Source organism: Kogia breviceps, chromosome 10 (genome assembly GCF_026419965.1).
Source record: "Kogia breviceps isolate mKogBre1 chromosome 10, mKogBre1 haplotype 1, whole genome shotgun sequence".
Classification (NCBI taxonomy): Eukaryota; Metazoa; Chordata; class Mammalia; order Artiodactyla; family Physeteridae; genus Kogia; species Kogia breviceps.
This window is the reverse complement of record NC_081319.1, coordinates 44613141-44639582: the sequence shown is the minus strand read 5'-3', so window position 1 is coordinate 44639582 and position 26442 is coordinate 44613141. Positions and strand designations below refer to the sequence as shown.

General features: G+C 43.2%; 1 protein-coding gene and 1 long non-coding RNA gene across 3 annotated transcripts in view; one reads left to right on the top strand and one right to left on the bottom strand.

Moving 5' to 3' along the window:
- Nucleotides 1-26442, top strand: part of LOC136794992 (uncharacterized) — a 146236-nt gene that overhangs the window by 31201 nt on the left and 88593 nt on the right. The window lies entirely within an intron of this gene.
- The window catches only part of ENTPD3 (ectonucleoside triphosphate diphosphohydrolase 3), a 34656-nt gene that overhangs the window by 5915 nt on the left and 2299 nt on the right, over nucleotides 1-26442 (bottom strand). For both annotated transcript variants that reach the window (XM_067044524.1, XM_059075868.2), the window contains exons 3-7: nucleotides 23952-24079; nucleotides 15969-16086; nucleotides 8243-8393; nucleotides 5953-6112; nucleotides 4802-5035 (exon numbers count right to left, since the gene is read on the bottom strand). In XM_067044524.1, coding sequence (XP_066900625.1) covers nucleotides 4802-5035; nucleotides 5953-6112; nucleotides 8243-8393; nucleotides 15969-16086; nucleotides 23952-24079 — 791 coding nt within the window. The remainder of the gene's footprint in view (nucleotides 1-4801; nucleotides 5036-5952; nucleotides 6113-8242; nucleotides 8394-15968; nucleotides 16087-23951; nucleotides 24080-26442) is intronic.

The window sequence follows — 26442 nt, the reverse complement described above, 5'->3', positions numbered from 1 at the left end:
GTGTTAGATATCACTGTTTTGTGGAGGCCCAAGTACAAATCCTCAGTGCAAATCCTTACTGTTGTCCCCCGCCAATGCCAAGAGAGAAACGGAAAAAAGGCCATTCTGCGTCAATGTAGAAGGGAACTCCCAGGTTGTCTCGATAACTCAAGTCCGGGTGGGGGGATGGTCACCCTGCACCAGGCACAACACTAGGCTTTTGCTTACACTGTCTGCTCCAGCCCTTACCACAGCCCTGTGAGGCAGGTTTTATAAACTCCATTTTGATGAGAAAACAAGATATGTTTAGATTCATTGACCATTTTGAAGAGAATGTTATCTATCCACCTAAAAAAAAAAATTCAAAAGGTACAAATAAATATATTATGAAAATTAAGGCTCCCTCCCACCCACTTTCCCCACCCTTATTCCCTCCCTGTAAGTAACCACTATTGCCAGTTTTGTGTATTCTACCAGAGATTCTGTGTATACTTCTTGTATGCATGTGCAAATATATTTTCTTTCCCCCTCTCTTTCTTTTTAAAATTTAAAAATTAAAAAAAAATTTTGTTTTTAATAAAGTTATTTATTTACTTTTGGCTGCATTGGGTCTTCGTTGCTGCATGCAGGTTTTCTCTGGTTGTGGCAAGCGGGGGCTACTCTTCGTTGCAGTGCGTGGGCTTCTCATTGCGGTAACTTCACTCTTGTTGCTGAGCATGGGCTCTAGGCACGCGGGCTTAAGTAGTTGTGGCTCGCGGGCTCTAGAGCTCAGGCTCAGTAGTTGTGCCTCATGGGCTTATTTGCTCCGCGGCATGTGGGATCTTCCCGGACCAAGGCTCGAACCCATTTCCACTGTATTGGCAGGCGGATTCTCAACCACTGCACCACCAGGGAAGTCCCTAAAATTTTTAAATCATAAATGGTAGTACTGTATACACACTGTTCTGCCCCTTGCTTTTCTTACTTAAAAATATATCTTTGAGGTTTTCCTTTCATTGTAAGTGTAAGAGTGGCTTTTTAGTAGCTGCATAGCACTCCACTGTACAAATAAACTATAATTTATTTAGGGAGTTCCCTTTGGAGGAAAATTTAGGTAGTTTCCAATCATTTGTCTTTATAAAACAATGCTGTAATAAATACCGCGTTACATAGAAATCTTCGATCCATTTGTAATTAATTTGGTATTAAGATTGGGATTTGATTTTACTTTTTCCAGATGATTATCCAATTTTTATCTATGGTCAGAAATGTTCCCTTTATCAAACACTGAATTCCAAAATATGTTTGGTTCTATTTATGGACTCTGTTTTCCAAGAAATTGGATTCAAACTCTAATTTCAAAGCTACTAAGGCATATTTCACCCCCTACAGTAAAATCTTGACCCAGAAAACACTTAGCCCAACTCTTTCATTTTACTGCTGAGGAAACTGAGGTACACATCAAAATAATGTAATCATTTAACAAAAGGCAGTGGTAGGATTCTACACAGAATCCTACAGAAGTCCAACACTCATCCAGTATAACTGACATGAGTGTTCTGCAGAAAGATCTTCATATGACTCTGTGGAGGCAGCAAACAGCCCCCCTTTTGCCTCAATGGTGTGAAAAAATCTATGGTGTTCAAAAGGTGTTATGTCTAATTTATAACGTATCATGCCATGGTCACCCTATGGCTGAAATATTCGTTGAAAGAAAAAAATCAAGTCAACCAAATGATTATTTAGTTTCTCCCTCCAAATCTGCCTTATACTTTTTAAATAATTAAATCATTTCTGGCTTGGCTTGGAGAAGAAGCAAGATAATATAAATTACTTCTGGCAGAAGAAGCTCAGTAAAGATTATTTCACTTTTCTTTTTGGAGTGTGAATTATTTGTTATGGCATTCCTTAAATATAATTTGCCAGTGTGCCAAGTTGCTTAGGCCCTCAACATTCAATAAATCTTCCCTGAATTTAGTGTTTGCAGGGCACTGGCATGAAAGGGTCATGTACTTTCTTTTATAATAAAATGACCAATATAGTTTTTCTTTTTAAATAATGGTATTTGGAATATTATGCACTTATAAAAGTAATAATTTCAAAAGATGTTTAACAACCCAGGAAACTGCTCACAATATATTGTTAGCTTAAAAAACAGCTGTATATAAAATTATATGTAAACCATATGAAGCCAAATTTATAAATACTACACATATTCCTGCATGAAAAAAAAACTGGAAGAAAATGCAATACTGTGTTCATGGTGGCTAATTCCAGGTTTTGTTTGTTTATTATTTATATTTTTTATGTCTGTATTTTCTAAATTTTTTTTCACTGAACCTGTGTTACTTTAAAAACAGAAGAGGACTTTCCTGGTGGCACAGTGGTTAAGAATCCACCTGCCAATGCAGGGGACACGGGTTCAAGCCCTGGTCCGGGAAGATCCCACATGTCACGGAGCAACTAAGCCCATGAGGCACAACTACTGAGCCTGAGCTCTAGAGCCCGCGAGCCACAACTACTGAGCCCTCGTACCACAACTACTGAAGCCCATGTGCCTAGAGCCCATGCTCTGCAACAAAGAGAGGCCACCTCAGTGAGAAGCCCGCGCACCATAACGAAGAGTTGTCCCCGCTTGCCACACCTAGAGATTGCCCGCATGCAGCAATGAAGACTCAACGCAGCCAAAAATAAATAAATACTTAAGTATTACTTAAGTATTACTTTAAGAGGAAGAGAAAGTGAATTCATGTCCCTAACGTCTAACATGCTCTCAGAGTGAGACATGAGCCCTGGGGTGACTGGAGACTCCTTTTTAAGAAAATAATTTGCAAAAATAATTACATATCTAGGTGTCACTCTTACCACACTCTGTAGCCCCTTATATTACATACCAGGAAACGAGTCCTGGACTGGTGGCATTTATTCAGCCAGTTAATGATGCAGTAATCTTTGGGAACCTTCTAAGTTGGGGCTTGGCAACACATCTTCGGGACCTGAAAGTATTGGTCAGGCAAGTCGGGACATGGTTTGTGGGTGATCCTCATCACACCTGGATCCTTCCCCTCACCTGAGTCAGAAGGCTTAGAGTGCAGAGCCACCCTCTCAGGCATCCAGATGTTATCAGGCAAGTTGGAGGCACACCCTGTCCCTGTGACCTGACTATATAGTGAGGGGCTGGGGTCTCCCACCTCTGCTCCCAGTCCTGGGCTCACACCTTGAGACCTGCATTCTCAAACCCAAATGAGACCTCACCCAGGTGGAGTATTCACTTCTGTACTGTAGACTGTTGGGTACATAGACATTCTTTAATAAACATTGTAGGAGTGTGTGCATAAACACACACACACACACTCTTCCTCAGAGTCAGTCAAGTTTAAGAGGTTAGCTTCTCAAACCTCCACTCATTCTGGGAAAAGGGTAATTTCACCTGCTTCCCTTTTCCTGTCTAAAGTTCAGAGGAGCTCCTGCTCCACCCTCCACCTCTGCCAGGGCCAGAGCTGCAGGAAGGGGCAATAAGTATTGCTAAAAATAAAAGGAGAGAGAGAAAAGAGGAGCTCCAGTTAACGAGGGTCGGTTAAGCTCCGTGTGGGTTTTGGTTTGGCTGAGTGTAGGGTGGATATGAGAGTCTGGGGTGGGCACTGAGTCTCCTGAGCCACGGAAGTGTAGCTCAGGGCTGCCTGCAGGGTCCCCGCTCTGTCCTTCCCAGGAGTGCTCAGGCTCTCCCAACAATACATGTGGCATGCATGTGTAGTGGGGATCCAGCCTCTCCTGTGAGGCTGAAAGACAAGTTTTGGGAAGAGGGCCAGACCTGGAGGGTGAATTCTCACCACCTACCCTGCATGACTAGTCAGTAAATACGGGGATCTGAAGATGTGAGTTCTGCTGATGACACTTTTGTAAACCAACCCAATTTTCTACAGGCTAATTAATGGCTGGGGAATACTGCTTCCTTCTTCAATGACCAAAGTAGGTTGCAGTGGTGGGGGTTAAGCTACTGATGCTGTGTCCACTATGTTCATAGGCTGACCCAGCTCTTGTCTCCTTCCCCTGGGCCCCATCAGAAGCCAGGATCTGTGGCCTCCGGTTGGCCCCATGCCCCTCTAGGTGATCAAGCCTCCTTCCCTTCGTTTTCCCTTCATCTTCATCTTCCCTTCTCAGCCATGGCTGAGATTGATGTCCCCTTAGCACTGGCGTTTGGGATCTTGGGTCGCATCCATGGTGCTGGTGCCCTTGCTGACACATACAAGTACTAATGTCAAGTTCATATTAGTGACAGCCTTCTAGGTGATGCCTGAAGTAGCCATGTGTGCCATGGAACATTTACCATATGAATTACTGAATGATGTGATGGAATTCGGCTGCTCTAAGACCCCACCATATAAAGGGCATGAAATCTGCCTAATATAGGTTCATGTAAAAGAAGCCTGAGCCTGGGGAGGGCTCTGCCCTCTCCCCTGTCAGCAAGCATTTCCCATGTGACCACTTTTATAATTTTGTCTGCACTCAGGGGAGTCTCAACATTCTCAGGTTTATTTAGCTACTGGTTTAAAACAGCTTGTGTCCATAAAGGGATCCCAAGTCCTGAGTCATTTATAAAACATCTGGAGCTGTGGAATTTCCCTGGACTTCTGACTCAAATATACTGGAAATGGTCAACACATCAGAGAGAGAAAGAGAGAGAGAGAGAGAGTGTGCTTGGACACCCACAAGTAAGCAGGAAAATGCTGCTGTTTCCATCCACCTTCTAATTGGAGTGGAAAGGACAGACCCCAGAAGGCAAGGCATCTTCCTCTCAGCTAAGACCCCCGAGGGAATACCCGTTGCCCTCTGGCTCAGGTACCTGAAGGAGAATTGCCAGAAACCTCTTCTCAGCCTCATTCCGGCCATAACACTGGAAGCTATGTGTGTAGAGTGTGTACTCATAGCCATACAGGGACACCTTCACGATGTTGCTGGTGTTCAGCCCCATGTTCTCTTCCACTGCGAAGGATATTTGGGTGGAGGCACCGCCTAAATCCAGGGCACCTGTGGTGTCTTTTCCATTCGGATGCACCCACATACGCCACAGGCTCTTCTACACAGTGGGAAAAAGAAAAAAGACCAAAGGTACCATCTCTGATTGGCTAGGGTTCTTCACCCAAGACCCATTTCTTATTGCTAAGAAGTATGACATGGGAAGCATTCAGGGCCAGATCTCTTCTTTATTTCAGGGGTGGTGAACTCAAATGCTTACAGGGACTGTACAGGCAACATAAATGAGTGAGTAGACAATAGGGAATGAGGTGTAGACAGTAGGGAATGGTGGGGCCTGGGGCAAACTGGGGAATGCATGAGCTATACTCTGTTCCAGTTGGTTGTTGTCATGCAGGAATGTGAGTCTGCTGTGACCAGCTCCTCCAACTTTTGGGGAGTGAGGGGGGCAGGAGAAGCTAGAAATGTGGATTTTTATGTGAATTTTCCAAAATATTAACTAAATTAATTTAATTTAATATATATTCAAGGGGGAAGAAAATAGGTCTTAGGCTGAACATAGTATGGTGTCCTCTGCACCAAAGGAGCAGGGAGTATGGAGACTGGAATGTGAGGAGACCTGAGGATACAGGATGAGTTGGGAAGAAAGTTGCCTGAGGGCTCTGTAAATTCCAGATGGCTATGGGACTTCTTGGAAGGGTCATTTTCCAGGTGTTCTTCAAAAAACTCATAGCCCACTGCTAGATTTAGATCCTCCCCTGCCTCTAATTTCTTATTAGCTAGTAAAATGATGATATTCCCCCTCCCACGTCCATTTGGTCCTGTTTAGAATCCACGGCTTTGTCCTAGCTATACATGTCTTTTCTTAGCTGTTGTATCATAGATGTTTCCCTAATTCATTGCATGATAGAAACAATGCAGGACAGATGGCCCTGTTGGCATGTACCTCTGCTTAAGTTACCAACCACAGGGGACAGGATAAACAGCAAGATTAAAAACCATGCATTTGTTTTCACACACCTCCAGGAAATTTCCCATTATATAGTTGGCTGTAATCCATCCATAAATCCCTTCCTCTTGCCCAGAAATGATTTGAGCATCCCTAAAATCAAAGGGCTGAGACTCGAAGTAGTTTTGGATGCTTGCAAGGACTTCATTAGCTGCTGTTTCGTTTTGCAACCTATGCAAGGCACAGAACACAAAAGGCTGAGTGCCCAGACAACAATCTTAAAATAACCCCCCCACCCCCTTCAGGCAGGGACAGTTTTCCAGATGTATATAAGACATGGCAACCCCCTGTACAAGTTGAAACCTCCCAGGCAAGGCAGTATGCACTTGTTACCTGTCAAACTGCCAAGCAGGAAAATAGCTACCAGTAAAAATACCACTTGTTCTCTCCTCCCCTACCTGTTCCTATCCCTGTCTCCAGCAACCAGCTAATGAAAAGAGCCTCCTACTCAGTCACCATTGCTCTGTCTCAGATCAGCAGAAGAAAGGAGATCGGTGAAGGCATAGGAGTGGCATAAGTAATCTCTTGGGGCACCATATAAAGAAACCCTCACAGGCCAGAAGGAAGGGGAGCTTAGGAGGGAGAGGGAAAGGAAGAGGGTTGAGTTCTCAGCTGTCCCAGCTTTGTTCTTTGGGAGGGCTTCATCATGAGGGGATATGATGGCCATCATGGCTGTCATTGAATTGAAATTCATTAGTGTGCTGACCCATGGAGGAGTGGTAACATAGCGTTCATATCACCCATGATGTAGAGTAATAATATCATTCATCTGCTGCCATTTTATGAAAGAAAGCTCACTTGGGAGACTCTTTTCCCTTTCATCAGTGGGTTAAGAAAGCCAGGGGCACTGGCTCACTCTTGGCTGAAGACTTCTGCTACAAGCAGAAGTCCATTCCAGTTCAGTAGCAAATTATCACCGCTTGGAAAATAATTAAGAATTTTCCTAGTTTTATTAATTCCCATCCCAGAGATTCTCAAATTATTGTGTTTTTTATATTTGACTTTTTTAGCAATTAAAATATCAACTAGTTCCTCAGAAGAAATGGATCACCATCAGAAAATTTCACAAGGAGGCATTAATATTTAATTTACTCAAATGTGACATTCACTTTTTCCCCAACTGGCAAACTTTTGTATTCCATGGTTTTTGTCATGGGCTATAAATTACAGAGCCTTTGAATGATTTCTCACTGAGAGGACTGGGAGAAAAAAGCAACCAAGAGAAAGTTGGGTTCTTTGTTTCCATAAGAAAGAAAAGGCAGAAGAAGGGAATTTCTATGACATTTCTATTTCAGGTAAGCGCAGTAATTTTGAAAACACACTGCAGATTCCAAGAGTAAGCAAAGAAATCTGACTTCTTTCCACATTCTACTTGGTCAGCCAGGACATAGGAGTAGAAAAAAGGAGAGGAAAACTACAAGGAAAGGGCTCAGTCCAACTGAGAGTGCTTCATGATTTTTTTTGATGATCATCTTAAAGTGACTCTGTTGTTCCTTTGTATTTTCTTCATGCCCACATGAAGAAAATACATGTAATTTTACATTCCTGGGATCACAGACAAAGTGGCTTTGAAGCAGAATGAGTGTCATCTTTTGGGGAGAAAGCCTTATTTTCAAAGTTTAGAGCAGCATCTACCCTTTAATTTAGGTAGATTTAAGTTTGATGGGGTTTTTTAAAAAACTATTTTTCTTTTATTTCAAGGTCAAGGAAATATTATCATGGAGAAAAAAAATGAAGAGAAAGGACAGTCAAAACAATGCAACTGGGCTAAAAGTCATGGCCACAAATTTAGAAGGAACTGCTTAATTGAATGAAATGAGATGTTTGTTTTTATGTAACGCCAAAGGCTTTGGGGGTGAGAAGCAGAAATCCCATTATTTGAAAGCAGATCTCAGTGACATTTTGTACATGGGTAGAAGCTACACAGCTTAGTAGTATAGTGGGTTGCATTTAGTGGAGCCGCTTGTCCACAGGTGTTAAAATACCAGGAGTCAGAAACAGTTTCTACTTTTCTAGAAAACTAGAGGTACATCCCATGATTAGATTTCATGTCAGTTTCCTTTATTTTCAGAGCTCTCAGTAAAATCACCATGGGGAAGGGAATCAAATATAGAACTGTTTCTTTCTGAGTATTAAGATAAAAACTAAAAGTTTCCCAACTTTTAAAGCCTAAATTTATGGCAGAATATGGGCTTCTTTCTTTTGGATTTATTCCCAGAAATAGAGTTACCTTCTTGGAAAGAATTCAACACATTCCTGATTATTTTGGTCCAAAGGGCTCTGTGTCATCCCAGCCCTTACCTCAGCAAGCGCATCCCAGCTGTGGCCCCCAGGTAAATGCAGGTGGATCCATGGAGGTGGGCTGGAATGTGCCCCTTGACTTTTTGCATGCAGTCCTCAAAGGCTTTGGGGGCATCTTGAGGGTTTTCTCCATAGCTGGAGATCCCAGAAGCTGAAGAGCAAGCAGTCAGCACTTCTTAGCCTTCCCAGGAATCAACAAGAGCAGTACAACTTTTAAATATAAAATAAATCAGCTCTGGAAATTAATGGGTTTTTGTAGGGGGCTGAAAATTGTGTATGTGCTAAGTTCCATGTGGTCACACAGATGAGTCAATTCCCTAAATATGGAAGGAAAGAATTACAAAGGTGTAAAAGTAATGAGCCAAGACCTGCTTTAAAAAAAAAAAGTTCTTGGGCTTCCCTGGTGGCGCAGTGGTTGAGAGTCTGTCTGCCGATGCAGGGGACACGGGTTCGTGCCCCGGTCCGGGAAGATCCCACGTGCCGCGGAGCGGCTGGGCCCGTGAGCCATGGCCGCTGAGCCTGCGCGTCCGGAGCCTGTGCTCCGCAATGGGAGAGGCCACAACAGTGAGAGGCCCGCGTACCACAAAAAAAAAAAAAAGTTCTCATCATGGAAATTTCAAATATAAATAAAAGTAAGGAGAAGAGTCTAACAAACCCATGCACCCATCTTCCAGTTTCAACAATGATCAATCTTGCTCCATCTGCACTCTCCCATTCTCTCCTCATGAAGCAAACTGCAGACATGGTATCATTTCATTCTATAAATATTTCAGTATGTATCATTAAAAGGTAAGAATTCTTCTAAAGAAACATAACCATAGTCTCATTATTCTACCTAAAAATCTTAAAAATAATCCCTTAATATAATTAAATATCTAATTAAGGTTCACATTTCCTCCATATTCATATTTTTTTCTCTCCCTCTCTCTCCCTCCACCTCTCTCCTTCTATCTAGTTTGTTTGAACTAGGGCCCAAATAAATTCCATCCATTATAATTGGTTGGCATGTCTCTTAAGTCTCTTTTAATATATAGATTCCGCCCCCCCTCTAATTTTTCTTTGTAATTAAACATTTTTTTCCTTGCAATTTCATTTGTCTTATAGTTTCCCACAGTCTAGAAGTTGCTGATTGCAGCCCCATGATTCATTTATCATGTTATTTGGTCCCAGTTTTTTTTCTGTGAATTGGTAACTGAATGCAGAGGCTTAATCCGATTCAGGTTTGAACTTTTTCAGAAAGAGTAGTTTATAGGGATGTGCATTTCCAATAAGACGCACAAGCATCTGGTTTTCTCTCTCTTTGTGCTGTTAACAGGCATCAATGATCATTGCTTAGATCCATTCATTACTCCATTAGGGTTTATGAAATGCTGATATTTTATTTCCATCATTCTTGCTTCACTTTTTACCTAAAATGCTTTTTTAAGAGGAAAACTTCCTCATCATTAACTATTTTATTACCCTACAGTACAGTTTGTACAGGGAAGGCAGTGGATAAGTGCTTGATTCTTTCCCTTTATTTACCAGCTTAAAAAATATAGATTGCATCTCTAGTATCTACCTAATATAACCAATAAGGGATTTTGTTCATTTGTTTAAGGGCATATGAATCTAAAGATATATTTGATATGTTTCAATTCATTGCAGTTACTATTCTTGTTGGTGGCCTATCTTGTCCAGTGGTGCTCTCTTCAGTTTGGCAGCTGAATCCTTTTGACATGATCCCAGAAACCTTTAAGAACTTTCCTGCTTTCTGATATGATTAGATGTATCAATGACCTATATATTTCCTGCCCCAGATCTGGAATCTGCTGTTTCTCCAAGGAATCCTGGTTTCTTTTATTGAGTAACGGTATTTAGCATTCAAAATGTGGAAGCTAGCTGGCTAACTGAAAGCCTTTCCAGAAGACAGACTTAGAGAAAACTTTATTTCAAGAGAAAACACATCATGAATTCTTAGTGGTATTTCTAATTCAAAACTTCAAGTTCTTCCTTGAATTCATTGATCTTGTATCTTTATCTTCCTTTTACTAGCCTGTTTCCCAGCCCCTCCAACTTAATAACTCATTTACTTTATTTCACAATCCACACACAGCAGTCTCAGTATGACAATGACAATACCAGCACTACCACCAATTATAGGATTATTGAAAACAATTTAAGATTTTTTGAAGTGTTTTTTGTCCTTAGGGTATATCCTATTAGGCATGTACAAGTGTCCATAAATGAAGCTTTCTTGAAATACATACATGCTAATTTGTCTGCATATTGTCTATCGCCGCTTTCATGCTAAAGTGGGAGAGTTAAATGGTTACAACAGAGATCATATAGCCAACAAATGAAAAATATTTATCCTCTAGCTCTTTACAGGAAAAGTTTGCTGTCCATTGACTTAGATGATTTATAGGCATCTCCAACTTAATATATTTGAAACCAAATTCCTTAATCCCTGCCATGGCCCCAACCTACTCTACCCTCAGTGTTGCCCACTCTAAGGAGATGGTACCTTCATGCATGCAGTTACTCAGATCAGAACTAATGTTCAGGCACCATCAACCAGGATGCTGCATATTGAATCTATCATAAAATCTTTTTGGCTCTACTTTCAAAATACCTCTCAAATCTGAGCACTTCTCACTCCCTTCCCCAGAACCTTTCTCGATCAGTGTTTCTCAACCTCAGCACTACTGAAGTTTTGGGCTGGATTATTCTTTGTTTTGTGGGCTGTCCTGTGAGTTATGCAATGGTTAGCAGCATCCTTGTTCTCTACTACTAGATGCCAGAAGCATGGCCAACCCCAGCTATGAAAACCAAAACCTGTCCCAGACATTGATAAATGTTCCCTGGGGGGCAACATCGCCCCATGTTGAGAAGCACCAGTCTAGGCCAGACCACCAAAACGTCACCTCCCACTTGCACTGCTCTAATAGCCCTGGTTTCCCTGCTTCTAATCTTAGTCTCTTGACTACGTATTCTACATTGACAGAGTGACCCGTTAAAATTATGTCGTATCGTGTTAGTTCCCTGGTCAGAATCTCCTAATGGCTTCCCAATATACTTCGAAGAAAATTCATTTGAGTAAATGTCAAACCCCATACTGCGTCTTAAGGTCCTCTGTGAGCTGGCCTCGGTGACAGCTTTGGCCTCATTTCTCATTTTGTTTCTCTTACTCGTCTGCTCCAGCCACATCGGCCCCTTTGCTTTTCCTAGAAAATGCTGAGCAGCTGTCACCTTTGGCATTTTCTTTTGCCACGCCCTCTGCTCAGCACATTCTTCCCTCAGACAGGTGCACGGCTCACTCTGTCATCTCAATTTGGTCTCTGCTTAGCTATCACCTTCTTTGCTCTCCCATGAAATAGAATGATCACTCTCTATCCACCTAGCTGGCTTAGTTTCTCCTCACAGCACTTCTCCTTGATATCACATACCCATTTATTTATTCTGTCTCCTTCATTAGACTTGTAAGTTCTGTAACAGCAGAGACTTTGTATATTTTGGTTATTTTAGAATTCCCAGTGTCAAGAACAGTTACTGGCAGACAGCAGGCACCCAATAAATATTTATTAAGGACATGAATCAATCAATCAATCAATCAATGAGATTTTCACATCAGCTCACAATACTATAGTAAGGGGATTGTGTAGTCCAATCTAGAGCAAACAAAATATATTCTGCCAGAGCTGGTCTCTGGATAGGAACTGGTTAGGAGCCTTGCTAGAATGTGGAAATGTGGGGTATTTGAGCATGTCCCTCAGGGGCCTATTTGCATAAGGCTCCTTAAGCCTCCCAGAGGGAAAAGGAGATTGGATTCATAGGTTCATGGGATACTGGGATTCACAACCCCAAGAAAAGAGCTAAAACTGCTATTCCAATCTGGGAAGAGAGAGTTGGACAGCTGGCACAAGACTTACTTGAGGTGGGACAAAAGCAAAAGACATGAGCAAGGGATGCTTTCCAACACTGTAGTGGCCTGGTCCCTGGAGCAACTCTTTAAGGTATTTTAGTGGAGGAGATGGTTAAGTTTAGGCTCTAATGGAGTTTAAAGCATTTTTAACTGCTGGTTTAAAGGGAAAACATGAATGTCGCCTGTGAGAGAAGGCAGCAGGAACCATGAGCAGTGCCTCCTGCACAAGAGATGAGGGGCAGGCAAGGAACCAGTGACCCTGAGGGAATGGCTTTAAAACAAGCAGCCAGAGCAACAGGCACCAGCATGGGGACCAGCAGCTAAAGCAGCACCCAGTGAACTCACAGAAAACAGCACCAGAGGACTGGATACTCACCAGGGACCCCCTGAGAAAGAAATTTCTGAGGCCCTAGGCATTCGGGAAACACTGTTGGGCAAGAAAGCATTCACCAACCCCTCAAACTGGCCAAGGCGGGGAGACCTGGGGAAATTTGCAACTGAGAAACTAGAAACACAAATTATGCTTGGCGAAGCTGCCTGTCTTCCAGGGGATGACACTTGCCAAACTTTAACTCTGTAATTTGAGCTGTAATTTGTAGTCTTCTGGTCATTGTGAGTATATATGGATCCCTGAGGCTACCATGATCAAAGGGAAGATCCATTTATGGATGCGGTGTGGGCTCCGTGACCCTGCCCATCCCCTAAATCACATCCAGGGTGGGCCAAGGGGCCCCTACCCCTGAGAGATTGCCTGGGTCCCTCCCCATGAAAGTGCCACCTCTTTCTACAGCCTAAGGCCATCAGGACTGACTTGGCTGAATTGCCCTCTGGGGTATAGAGGCAGATCTTACAACTATATTAGAATAACCTTTTAGCAAGAATATCCACCAGAAGCTCTAAAGTGTGGTGCCCCATAATTAATAATAGCTAACACTTATTGAGTGCCTACTGTATGCCAGGCATTTGCTACCTGCTTTATATATATTATTTCATTTAATCTTCAAATAATTCCTGTGGGGTGGGTATTACTATTATTATGCTTTTTATTTTAGAGATGAGTGAGTCAAGACTCAGAGAGGTTAGATAACTTTCTAGAGTTCCCGCAGTAGGGATAGGGTGACGTCTAAATCACTGTCCTACACTATCCTCTCCACTTGGAGTGACTGGTCTCTCTTTCCTAAAGAAAGCATCCTCTTTCATGCTTGGGGGTGAAGAAATGGCTCAGAAGTTAGAGAACAGAGATGGGATCTCTGGCTGAAGTTTGAGCGATGGTGCTGCTGCTTATGAATTGTGGGTAACAATGCAAGCAGTACTCAGAAAACAGGGATGTCCCCTGTCGTGAGGAGCCCAGAGAGGTGCCATGCAGATGCCTCTTCAAAGAAAGGCTTAGTGTCTCAGCGGTTAGCTCCTTCGGGGTTTGCCTTAGCTGCAGAGAGCTGCCTTGCTCAACATATTCTTCCCAGGATGGCAACGTCCAATGACTGACAGTGACGGGGGGATCACAGCCCAGCCATTTCAGGCCATTCGTACCCAATACAGGACATCTCTAATTGGCTAGAGCTCTGTCAGGCCTGGGTTGCAATCTGACTTCTCTTTCTGTCCAATCCTCCTTCTTCCGCCTTCCTTCCAAGGCTGTGGATCGCTAATCACTCCCTTGCATCCCAGACTCTGTCTGGACACCTTAACTGTGACACCTATGTCCCAGGGAAGGCAAGCTCCTGGCTTCCCCCCATGGAAGGGCAGATGATCAGAACGCACCCTGGTTATCCACAGAAGACTCTTGGTCTCCCTATGGGAAAGGCTAATTCTGCTTCCCAACTTTTTCCATGCCATGACCTGCAAGAAAGTATTCTATTTGGGCAGCTCATTGAGGGAAATGAAGGAGGTTTCTTGGGTTGGGAGGACTGGTTCAGAGTCTATAACTTGTCCTATAGGCTGAGGGTATCCCTGTAACCCATTCAGGACATACTGGTTGGAAGATCCAGGCCAAGTCAAAGATCGTAATGCTCTAAAGAGGGTGGTGCATACATACACACTCACTAACTGGGCTTGATTATGTGGACTAAAGGCTTAATTGTAAAAGGCAAAATTATAAAACTTTTTTTTTTTTTTTTGGCTGCTCCATGCGGCATGCAGGATCTTAGTTCCCTGACCAGGGATTGAACCCGTGCTCCCTGCAGTGGAAGCATGGAGTCTTAACCACTGGACCGCCAGGGAAGTCCAAAATTTTGATAGAAGAATATCTTTATGACTTCAGGATAGGGGAGGATTTCTTAAATAAAATGTACAAAAGTGCAAACCAAAAGGGAGAAGATTGATAATTGTACCTACGTAAAAATTAAGAACTTCTATTCGTCAGAAGATATCATGAAGAAATTAAAAAGACCATAACTGTGAGAGGATATTAGCAACAATATGATAATAATACTAGCAAAACATTCATATTCAAAATATAGATAAAGAATTCCTAGGACTCAAAAGGAAAAATTGAAGCAATTTGGTAGAAAAATGAGCAAAAGACATAAACAGGCATTTCACAGAAATAGTCATAAATATATAAAAATATACTTAACCTTATTAGTTACCAGGGAAATACAAATATCCATCAACAGGTAAAAATGAACCAGATACTGCTACTCATTGCAGCATAGATGAATCTTAAAAACCCAGTGGTAGTGAACAAAGCAAATTACAGAATAAACGTTTGCTTCTAATTAAATAAATATGTGCTTGATTCCATTTTCAAAACCAGGAAAAACTAAATGCATAAGGACAAAACTAAAGAAGAACAAGTAAACCATCAGTCTAACATTCCGAATATGTTGTGGAGGAGGCAGGGAGTGCGTGGAGGGTCATTAAAGATGTTGATGCTGTTCTGTGTCAGGGGTCGACAGCTCACTGGCCATATACAGTTCTCCACCTTCTATTATACAGCCTATGAACTAAGATATTCTTACATTATTTTTAAATGGTGGGGAAAATCTTTTTTTAATATATTTTGTGGCGTTTGAGAATTATATGAAATTCAAAATTTCAGGGTCCATAAAGAAAGCTTTACTGGAACAGAGCCACAAACGCCTATGGGTTTACAGATTGTCCATCTCTGTCTATCTTTCTCTACCCACCTCCCCACCACATACAGCCAACTGGAATATAATTTTCCTATTGGAATACAGTTTTCCTTGAGTTTCTCATGTTTATGCATTATGAGCAGAGGCACTGACTGCCTTTGTTCTGGACTATTTTTTCAAGGATATTTGCATAATGAACAGGCTCAGAAGATATAGTGTTTCCCTCCAGAGCAAATGGCAGGTACCCATTATAAATGTTTCAGATTCCCTAATCTCAGGGTTCCCCTTCTGTAACATAACCCACTGTGCGAGCAGGTACCATCTGGCCCTTTTTACATCATCCTGTGCAAATTGGGGCTCAGAACCAGCACAAGAAAATGCTGATACTTGGGCTACAGCTGTTTCTGTGAGTAATAAACTCTCCTTTGTTTCTGACCCAGGAGTCTTGGGTCTTCCACCAGCATCCATGAAAGTGCAGCAGGGTAGAATCTCACACCATTCACAGTTCTTGACACACACACCACCACCACCACCACCCCCCGACCATTTTACAGATGAGAAATCTGAAACCCAGAGAAGGGAAGGGACTGGCCTGAGGTCACTGTACTGAAGAGTAGCAGCACTAACTCAAGGTCTCATATTTCCCTGACACTCAGCCCAGTGCTCAGTCCTTGCCTCTGGGCAGCATCTCAGGACTCCTGCAGGCCTCTGAAGGACATTAGGACATTCCCTTGCTTCCCTTGTGCCTTACCTTTCACGCTACATTTGAAGGTTTGACTGACTACTCCAGTATTATTCTCCTTCTCTGCTGGCCATTGATACACGTAGACTGTGGTTCTGGAAGACCCGGCATCAAGCACGATTCCATACTGAATAAAAGGCGGAGAGGGAGAGTCAGAGACAGGCATCTGAGGACCCCGTTTCCCAGGGGCTGACCAAGAACCCTGAATCCTCCCAAGAGCTTAACCCACACTGCTTCATTTAGGTAGGAGCTGACCAAAAAGAAAAAACTATTTTCTCTAAACCAGCTTTGTCTCCGTGGACTCTGGATGGAGGGGTTGGAGGGAGATGGGTCAGGTGTTCTAGGCCGCAGTTCTCAGCCTTGGCCTCACATTAGAATCACTTGGGGAGCTTTTGAAACTCCCAATGCCAAGGCTGCACTTGAGACCCATTAAATCAGAATCTCTGTTTGTGGACCCAGGCACCAACAGTTTTTTAAAAAAATTTTTTGTGGTACGTGGGCTTCTCACTGTTGCGGCCTCTCCTGTTGTGGAGCACAGGCTCCGGATGCGCAGGCTCAGCGGGCATGGCTCATGGGCCCAGCCGCTCCACAGCATGTGGGATCTTCCCGGACCGGGGCACGAGCCCGTGTCCCCTGCATCGGCAGGCAGACTCGCAACCACTGTGTCACCAGGGAAGCCCGCACCAACAGTTTTTAAAGCTCCCTTGGTGATTCCAGTATGCAGCCAAGGTTGAAGATGAGTACCCCAAAGATCTTGCATGCAAAGACAGTCTCCTGATTCCTCCTCATCCAGACTCTGCGGGGTCAGGGGAGGGTGGCGGTCAGAAGCCACCTTGGTCTCAGGAGTACAATGAATAGTCAGTCATCTGCTGCCCTCTATTCTCCAAACTTCCAGGCCTATGAGCCTGGGATAAACAACCAAAAGGAAACCATAGGTAGGAAGTTCTCACAGGGGAGTGACACACTGATATCTGCATTGGCTTTCAGAATGAAAGTATTCCTGCTTAAGGAGGAAAAAACTAAAATACAAACGAATGTTGACATATTACCCCACTTTGGTGACATGTGTGTGAACAAATGGACAGGTGGGTATTGCTAGCCATCTCATGCAGCTTGAGGCAGGTACCAGGGAGCTTTGCTTGAAGGTGTGGCCCAGCCCAGGCCGTGCACCAGGCCTGCCTAGGAAGGAGCATTCATTAGCAGCCTAGGGGCACTGGAATGAGTTATGCTGACCTAGATCACTATCTGGTTGGGCTTGGAATCAGCCCAGGGTATCAGAGGCTTCTGGGTGGCACCTTTTCCCCAATTCCCCCACCATTGAGTTAGCCTAGCCTGTCACAGAGGGGAAGATGATGTTGGGTTGTGGAGGCAGGTTACATTAGATGGATTGCTACTTTTCCGATATTGCATAAGAGACCTAACCTCTCTGGGTTTCCTCATCTTCAGACAACTTCCTTTCAGAAGTAAATAGGAGACTGATGCTTAGTGGCTGCTCAATAAATACAGGCTATATAGAAAAATCTGTGAAGCAAAATAAATAAAATTGCAAAGCAAGAAAAAGAGGAAAAAAAGTGAATAACACCCCTCAAATCCAACTATTGTTTTAACACCTTGTTATATATCTTTTCCAATGGTGTTCTGTGCATACAACTACATATACACATATGTGTTTAGACATATGTTTTTAAATCAGCACAGGATAACACTACACATAATCTTCTCCAATGCTCTTTTCTTACTTAAAAAGTATATCATGGGGGATTTCCCTGGTGGTCCAGTGGTTAACGCTCCGTGTTTCCACTGCAGGGGGCACGGGTTCGATCCCTGGTCGGGGAACTAAGATCTCGCATGCCGTGCAGCGTGGCCAATAAATAAATAAATAAATAAATAAATAAATAAAAGTATATCATGAACATCTCTCCCTACCAGTAAAAATACTGACATGATTTTTAAGCCATTCATCACATTCACTATGAGATGTACAGTAGTTGATTTAACCAATCCCCTGATCCTAAACTTTCTATCACGAAGGCTTGCTTCATTTGAAAGAGTAGCAAATAAAAAAATGTTACTCCGGCTTCTCCATTCTATTAAGATAGAACATCCTGTGTACATTGGTATTTGAACTTGAATAGCCTCTTCACCTCAGCTCTTCAGTCTGATGCGTGTTGCCTGAGATACTGACATGACACCCCCCCATGGCAAACAGAGGAGGCATTGTACACAATCTGTTCCAGGCAAAGGCTCCCCGTGAGATTAAAGCACAGGTTGAAACTGAAGGAAACCAGGCACTCCAGAGGTCTGAGCCTCTGTATCAGTCTGCTTTCTTTCCTTCCCTCTGCTGCCGACCTGCTCACCAGCCCCTCCATGCCTGGTACTGATAAGAGGAGAGAGAGCATAAGAGGGCAGCTACTCCAGAGGGTGCCTGTCTGTCCCCAAATCTTTATCCCAACCCTTCATGAAGAATGCTCGAGGCTGCTGGGCCAAATCAGAAAGAACGAAGAATGTCCATTCTCATTTGTATGTCCAGGAAAATAGGATTCAGTTTTCACCAGAATGGGCAGCAGCCAGAGACTTTGCTCTGAGATTTGCAGGAGAAATGGTGGCCCCTTGGGCACCTGCTAATGTGGTGACAGGAGCAGCCTTGAGGCCCAGTGCTACTTTGTACTAAGATGATCCACCCCCACCCCACCATCATTCACTGGTATTTTCAGAAGTGAAATAATTGGTCTTTAATCAGTTTTCAGAGCTCATTTGCCTAGATCAGTGCAACTCAGTGCGTTTCGTTTCCATGGAGGGAAGGGGAAGGGGAGAATGAATTTCATTCAGTTCAGCTAGGTGGGTGATGTTTGGATGAAAAGCATTAAGTCGCCTTCTGTTTAATGCAGTGTCAGAAAAACAAACAAACAAACATTGTCTGACTGTGGAACTGAAGATACAGTCAGTGAGTGAACCAAAAGGAAACATATGAACCCCATTGTCCCAAACTCAAGAACTTTGTGAGCTTCTAACAAAAGCAAAAGCAAAGGTCATAAGATCAGCTTTCTTAGATGTGTTTATTATTATTATCATCATCATCATCATTATTACTCTTACTGTAATAATGAGAATAGTGGTAGTAATAAACATTTGGCGAACTCTTATAATATGCCAGGCACTGCACAAAGGGCTTTAGTTTTGCATTTATAAGGCAGGTGTTATCATCATCCCCACGTGACAGATAGGGAAACTGAGGCTCACAGGGGTTAAATAATTAGCCAAGGTCACAGACTTGGGATCGAGCCAGGGTCTAACTGACTCTCAAACCTGTACTCATAGCCCCTGTGCTTTCACTGAATTCCAAGGAAAACAAGTCTTAACAGGGTGACTGATTAAAAAGAAGGTGCCTGATATGGTACGGCAGACTTTCTTTGTTCAGACAAAAGACCCTCAGAAGCAAACCCTTGGTTAAGTGGTGTGCAGATCTGGCTGGAGAGGAGAATCACCAGTTTGAATAAGGAGCCAGGGCCTTCTAGAAAGGAAAAAACCAATTACCCAACCCTTGTACTCCAAGAGGTAAATCAGAGTGGGCCACAGGGCACCAGATATCCAGGCTGATGACTGAGAATGGATGAGGTTTAGAAGGAAATGGTTTTAACACAGCCTGGCCCAGTTGCTGTGCTTTGGAGAGTCATGTGACCCAAGGTGAGGATCTGACTGGTAGAAAAGCAGTGTCCCTGAAACCTGGGACCCTGCAGGCCCTTCTTCAACAGTGGCACCATGTGGCTGCGAGCGGCAATGGCAGTGGGGTATTGATCAGATGGGTCTGAGAAGCTCCAGGGTTTCTCAACAACTGTGACGCGGTTAGGAGGGCGAAACCTCAAGAGGAAGATATTGGACTTAATGATAATAAAGCGGCGGGGTTGAGGTGGCGGGTGCTGAGTGAAAAATAAAGGCGACGTCATCATGTTTACTCTTCAAGCTTATAGAGCAGGTCAGACCAGTGACAGTGAAAAAGGGACTGGGGATATTTCCACCGTTGGCTAAGTTTTAATAGTTCCACTTTTACACTCAGATAAATCAAGGTTAGGTACGCCAACGTTGGATTTAATAGCCAGATATCATGACTTTTCATGTGGGTCTTGAGGAACATGCCAGGGCCCCTCAGATAGGCCACTGTGGAGCTGGCCCCTCAAAACCAACTGTCAGCAGCACACAAAAAGGCAAAACAAGGCTCAGGTATGAAAACATAAACAATGAAAAAGCGTTTATATTCACTGGTCTCCACCTCCACACTGCCCTTCCTGCCCCTAGCACACACTGCAAAACAAAAGGAAAGGTCTCTGGACAGCCTGAGAAAAGCTGCATGTGGAATGACCCCTTCCAAGCTGTCATTCTGCTCCTGCTTCAACTGGCCCAGGACATCTGTCTTTTTTTATAACTAACCCACTCAGTGAAGCAGAATGGGCCTTCTGAGCCAATATTCCTGTGTTATACAACTTCCTGTCCCCTACAACTGGGGCCTGACAGTGAGATTCTGAAGAGATTAAAAACCCCCTCTCTGAACTGTCTGCTAATTGGTGAGGGTACGTCTACTGGTCCTTCCAAACCCTTGCCTAAGGCCAGTGTTCTCTGCTCTCTTTTCTTCTATGCCAAGTCTGCTATTTCCAATCTGTGGAACTGTGGGAAGCTATTTGCCCTTTCTGTTCCTCTGTTTTCTCATCTTCAAAATGGGAATAATAATAATCTATCTACAGGGAACAGTCACTGAGGGTTCCCTGCCCACAAGCCCTCAGACCTTACCACTGTGATGTCCAACCATGCACTTTCTAACTGCCTGAAGGCTGTCTCCATTGGCTGAACCTACCTGAGCCCACAATATGCCAGAAATACTAGAGAGCTAATGTTCCCCAGGGAGCAGCCCTCAACCAATGACTAATGGAAGCTGATGTGTAAATATGCCCTTGAGTAGAATGGCTGTGAGGCAGATGTTCTATACGCCCATGGCAGAGGACACCCCTGAGGTGAGAGTTCTGCACTGGCTCCCAGAAATCCCTAGCAGGACAGCTCCAGCTGCCCACAGTGGTAACCTGCTGGGTAATAGCCCCTCCATTGGCTGCCTTCCCTTCTGTCTCACTTCCCATCCCCCCACAGTTCTTCCTGGGGTCACCCCCAGATGACCATCTTGCACGGGCATCTTTGACACAGAACTAAACATGTGTGGTCTCCTCCTTCAACACTGCCCTCCATACTGCTTGGGGACCCACTTTTCTGTACTCAGTTTACTCTTCAAGTCTTCTAATTCCTCCATGTCCCTCCAATTTGAATTTACCTCTCATCTCCCAAAACAACTGCCTTAACCAGCTCATCCCTCACTTTTAAAGGGCCTGAGGGAAAATTTTATAAATGAAGACTTCTGCCCTGCTCCACCCCCACCTGTCTTCCCATCCCCAGGCAAATCCATAGATTAAACAGCCTCATGAACCTGTATGTTGACTGTAGAGGGTGGGCTAGCTCAGACCCCACACCCATGCTCTGTCTACTCTCCCTGCAAACATCTGCCGCTTTGCCACCCCTCAGACCAGTGATGAGGTCTGCCCTCAGCAGGAGGCCCACACAGACCCTGGATTTTGGAGTCCCAGGCACCAAAGCATGTTCTAGAAGGGAAGCATGACTTTTGGTGGGCACATTCCCTTGTCCCACGGAGAGATATACCTGGAACGCAGCTAGAGCTGGTTCGTTTGATTTATGGGGTCTAAGGGTGGTACTGGGGTCTAAGAATGGTTACTGGGGTCTAAGAGGGGAACCAGCCTTCCCCACAGTTGGGAGGCACGTCCCTCCTCCAATTCAGCACCTTCCTGCCTCTGCATCCATCCTCCCTCCTTCCCTCCTGTGCAAAGAAGCATGTGTTTTCCCCGCAGAGGCCAATATCTCCTCCTGGGTTCCCTGTTCAGAACTTAGGATCAAGGAACAGCGGGAAGTAAGTGAAGAGAGCCGTGGGAACAAGAGGGTCCGGGTTTCAGTTCTGGTCCTGCCATCCACTGGTCAAACCTATGTTTCCTCACTTGCAAAATGGTGGTGACAGTGCTTGTCCACCTTCCATAGTTGGCATAAGAGTTCAGTGAAATAATTCAGGGAAGAACGCTCACTCAACTGAATAGCAATTTACAAAGTGTAAGGGGATGATATTTCCCCTAGTTGGCAATCCTGATGTTATATAGTTTATAGGAGAAGGCAGTGCCTGGAACTTGGGAAAACAGATTCTCTAGCCCTTAGCTAATGTCTTTGGACAACCAGATAATTTGTTTTCCTCTCACCATTAGACAGCTGCATAAGGCCTTTTATTTTTCTTTTTTATTCATGCTATTCTTGGGGGTCTGAGATTCTTAAGTAAAATACCTTATAAAAGAACCAAATTCCATTATCTAAAAAAGATTTTAGGGACTTCCCTGGTGGCACAGTGGTTAAGAATCCGCCTTCCAATGCAGGGGACATGGGTTTGATCCCTGGTCCAGGAAGATTCCACATGCCACGGAGCAACTAAGCCCATGCGCCACAGCTACTGAGACTGTGCTCTAGAGCCTGTGAGCCACAACTACTAAGCCTGAGAGTTGCAACTGCTGAAGCCCGCGTGCCTAGAGCCTGCGCTCCACAACAGGGGAAGCCACCGCAATGAGAAGCCCAGCACTGCAATGAAGAGTAGCCCCGCTCGCCACAACTAGAGAAAGCCTGTGTGCAGCAACGAAGACCCAACGTGGCCAAAACAATAAATAAATTTTAAAAAAAATTTTTTTTTTTTTTTTGAAAAAAACACCAGGAAATTTCCTGGTGTTCCAGTGGTTAGGACTTGGCGCTGTCACTGCCTGGGCCCCAGGTTGGATCCCTGGTCGGAGAATTAAGATCCCACAAGCTGCACGGCGAAGGCAAAAAAATTAATTAATTAAAATAAATAAATAAATAAAAAGGTTTTACTTTAATCCTTTAGAAAAGTGAACTCAGGATGGTAGAGCAAACTCACCCACGCAGCCAAGGCAATATTAGTTTCTTTTTTACCTTTTAAAAACCTCTATTTCAGATATAGCCATTGAACACTCCCTAACAGCAGGAAGATGTAGAAAGGACTCTAAGGTCAAGGATAAATACTAAATGAGATTCAAATAACATGACTCCTATGGCCCTTTCCAACTAAGAGAGGTTTTCATATTTTTAAAGAGTCATAAGAAGACAAAAACAAAAACAAAAGAAGATTTGCAACAGAGACTATAAACGGCTCTCAAAGCCTAAAATGTGTACTGTTTGGCCCTTTACAGAGAAAGTTTGCTGACTTCTACCCAAAAAGGTTGAAGGACTCACTGACTCTCTTCACCTTTCATTTGACAGTCTCTCATGGGATTACCTCCTATCACCCTTAATAGCCAAGGCAGAAGGGATACATACAATTCTCAGCCTACCAGAGACCATCCATTTGGGGATGAACTTATCAAGAGCTGAGAGAGGCTTCTGGAACTTAGCATAAGGTCCTGAGTAATTTTGAGGGGGGAAGAGTCAGAGGGATCATGGCATACTTCTAGACTCAACAGAGGTAGCACAACACAGCTCAAGAAGTCCTTTCAGGTCCTTGATTTTGTTTACCCAGGCTAGGCCAGAAGAAGAGCCTGGGTCTCCTGGTCTTCACTCATGAGCAAGTTTGTGTCATCTGGAGGAACTGACAAGCTAGTAGATCTTTGGTAGCCATCTATAATTCTTGGCTACAGAGTCTGGATTTGGTTCTAACAGTCAGGAGTCAGAGCAAGACCTCACAGTCCTAGGAGAAGGTGTCACCACTATCAATCTTTCACCTCAGACATCACAAACCCAGCATATCCAGTCTTTCTCCCTGGGTTCTTAGCCCACCTTTCCCTGGCTCCAGCTAGAGGTAAGGGCAAGAATTTTCTTCTCTTCTAACTCATGAGTTTAGAATCATTGATGTCAGAGCCCATTTCTTCCCTTCAATGCCAACCCCTTTACACCTACCTTCAGTCCTGGAAGGAGAACCTCTTTCTGGTGAATCTGGATGAGTGTGACAGCTACAAGCACCACAATGCTCAAAAGCAAGACCACCAAGGTGATGATGGCTGAAATTCGGGAGAGGGCCTTGAGGCCTAAAATGGGGAGACCCAGAAGACACATGAGGGTGAATTGGGAACAAGGTCCTGGCCTTTGTAGAATCTGTGGACTGGGTGCTTAACCACATGCATAAGTCACTTTCTCTGGCTTTAGTGAGACCAGTACTTTTAGAGAAGCAACTGGGCTCAGTACCCATTTATCTTTCCTCCAAAGAGTGGACTACACCAGTGTTTGTGGGGAGGGTATGCATGGTTTAGTTCTCTGGTATTTCCCAAAGTGTGTTATGCATATTACTGGTCATCCCTGAGATGATTTACAATAACATTTGTTTCAATGTAGATTTGAACATTATGGGTTTTCTATTAAAGCAGGTGATATAACATTTCATTTGAAAATAATCTCAGATAAATAAAAAGAAATTCATATTGTATTTCAGATGTAATCAATGATTATAAAGTTCAGTACATGGTGACTTATCGTCAAGCAAATAGTAACGCATTTGAATTCCTAAGATATGTGGGTTCCCAGTAAGAATTCAACCTCAGTAATTTTTCCTGTGTCTATAGTAAAGGCATAGGGTCTCCCCTACATCTTCACAAACAAAGAGTAACTAGACCCCAATCCACGTGTTCCCTCCCAAAATGGTCATATAATCTCTGGTATTTGTATTTTAATCATAATTATATCTATATATATAAACTATATCTATCCATTTAAAAGCAAAAGAAAAAATGTAGCCTATGAATAGTCTTCAACTAAATAAATAGCCTCTGAATAAAGGTAATTATATAATTATATGCATTATATAGTAATATATAATGTATCATAATGGACTATTTCTACTTATTAAATTTAAACTAATATTTCTTAACTAGATGATTATGAGCAAATATTTACTTGGGTCTTAACAGATCAGTGGGCTAGTGAAAATTTCATAAAGCAGCAAATATACTTATTTAAAAGAAGAAAAGAAAGAAACTTTCTGAAATGATTCCATTTATGTTAAGTTCTAAAACAGGCAGGTGACAGAAATCAGAACAGTGATTGAATGGGGGTTTGGGGCAAGGGTCTACTGGGAAGGAACACGTTGGCACTTTCTGGGGTAATGGAATGCTCTTACATCTTAATAGGATTGTGGGGTATATGGGTGCGTGCATTTTTCAAAATTTATCAAATTTTCCAAAGTTCTTTGGAAAAAACTGAAAATCAAAGCAAACCAGCTCCTTAGGTACAATTTCCCTTAAAAAAAAAAAAAAGATTCTTATAAATTGTCCCTATTCTAAAAACATAATCCTTTCAGAAGGCAAGAATACCTAATTTAGGGACACAAGATCTATCCATTTCACTGTATATAAATTATACCTAGGGCTTCCCTGGTGGCACAGTGATTGAGAGTCTCCCTGCCGATGCAGGGGACACGGGTTCATGCCCCGGTCCGGGAAGATCCCACATGCCACGGAGCAGCTAGGCCTGTGAGCCATGGCCGCTGAGCCTGCGCGTCCGGAGCCTGTGCTCCGCAACAGGAGAGGCCACAACAGTGAGAGGCCCGCGGACCACAAAAAAAATATATATATACCTAATTTTTTTAAAAGATAAAAAGACATTTAATTAAAATATTGACTAAATAATAGTCTTGGTAGAACTACTATAGCATAAACATAAGTGGTGACACTCAAATGGCTGAAATATGATAAACACTAGCATAACAGGAAGATCACTGAATTCAGAGAATCCAAATATTTCTCTCACTAATTGTGTATTTAAATGTAAATTAATTAAAATGAAATAAAATTTAAAAACTCAGTTCCTCAGTTTCACTAGCCACATTCCAAGTGTTCAGTAACCTGAAGTGGCTACCATATTGGGCAGTGTAGCTACAGAACATTTCTACCATTACAGAAAGTTCAACTGAATGGCAATGGGGTAGATCCTGTCCTATTCCAGAACATATACTTTTAGATCATCATAACCTATGCTTTACTACTCCTTCATTATTTCTAGGAGACATTTTCTTGGAAGAAAAAAAAAGAGCATGTATATACTACCATATAGAGTTAGATTCCACCTCAATATCCAATCTCATCACAATGTGCACTACTTGGGGAGGCCAGTCATGCAGTGGGTCTCAATAGCTCAGAACAGCCAACTCTTACCACCTCATCTGATTCCCCTGCAGTATAGATGCTGCCACAGACACTTCTGATGTCAAAGGTGGTCATGTAACACCTTAATTCTCCTACCTTGTCACTGGGAGTGGACTGGAGGGGGACTTGTCAGTATTTATCAACCATCTGCCTCAGAATCCCACTTTGGGGAATTTATTCCACAGAACTACACCTGAGTGTGTTAAATGACTTGTACACCAAGTTACTCATTGCAGAATCGTTTGTCATAGCAC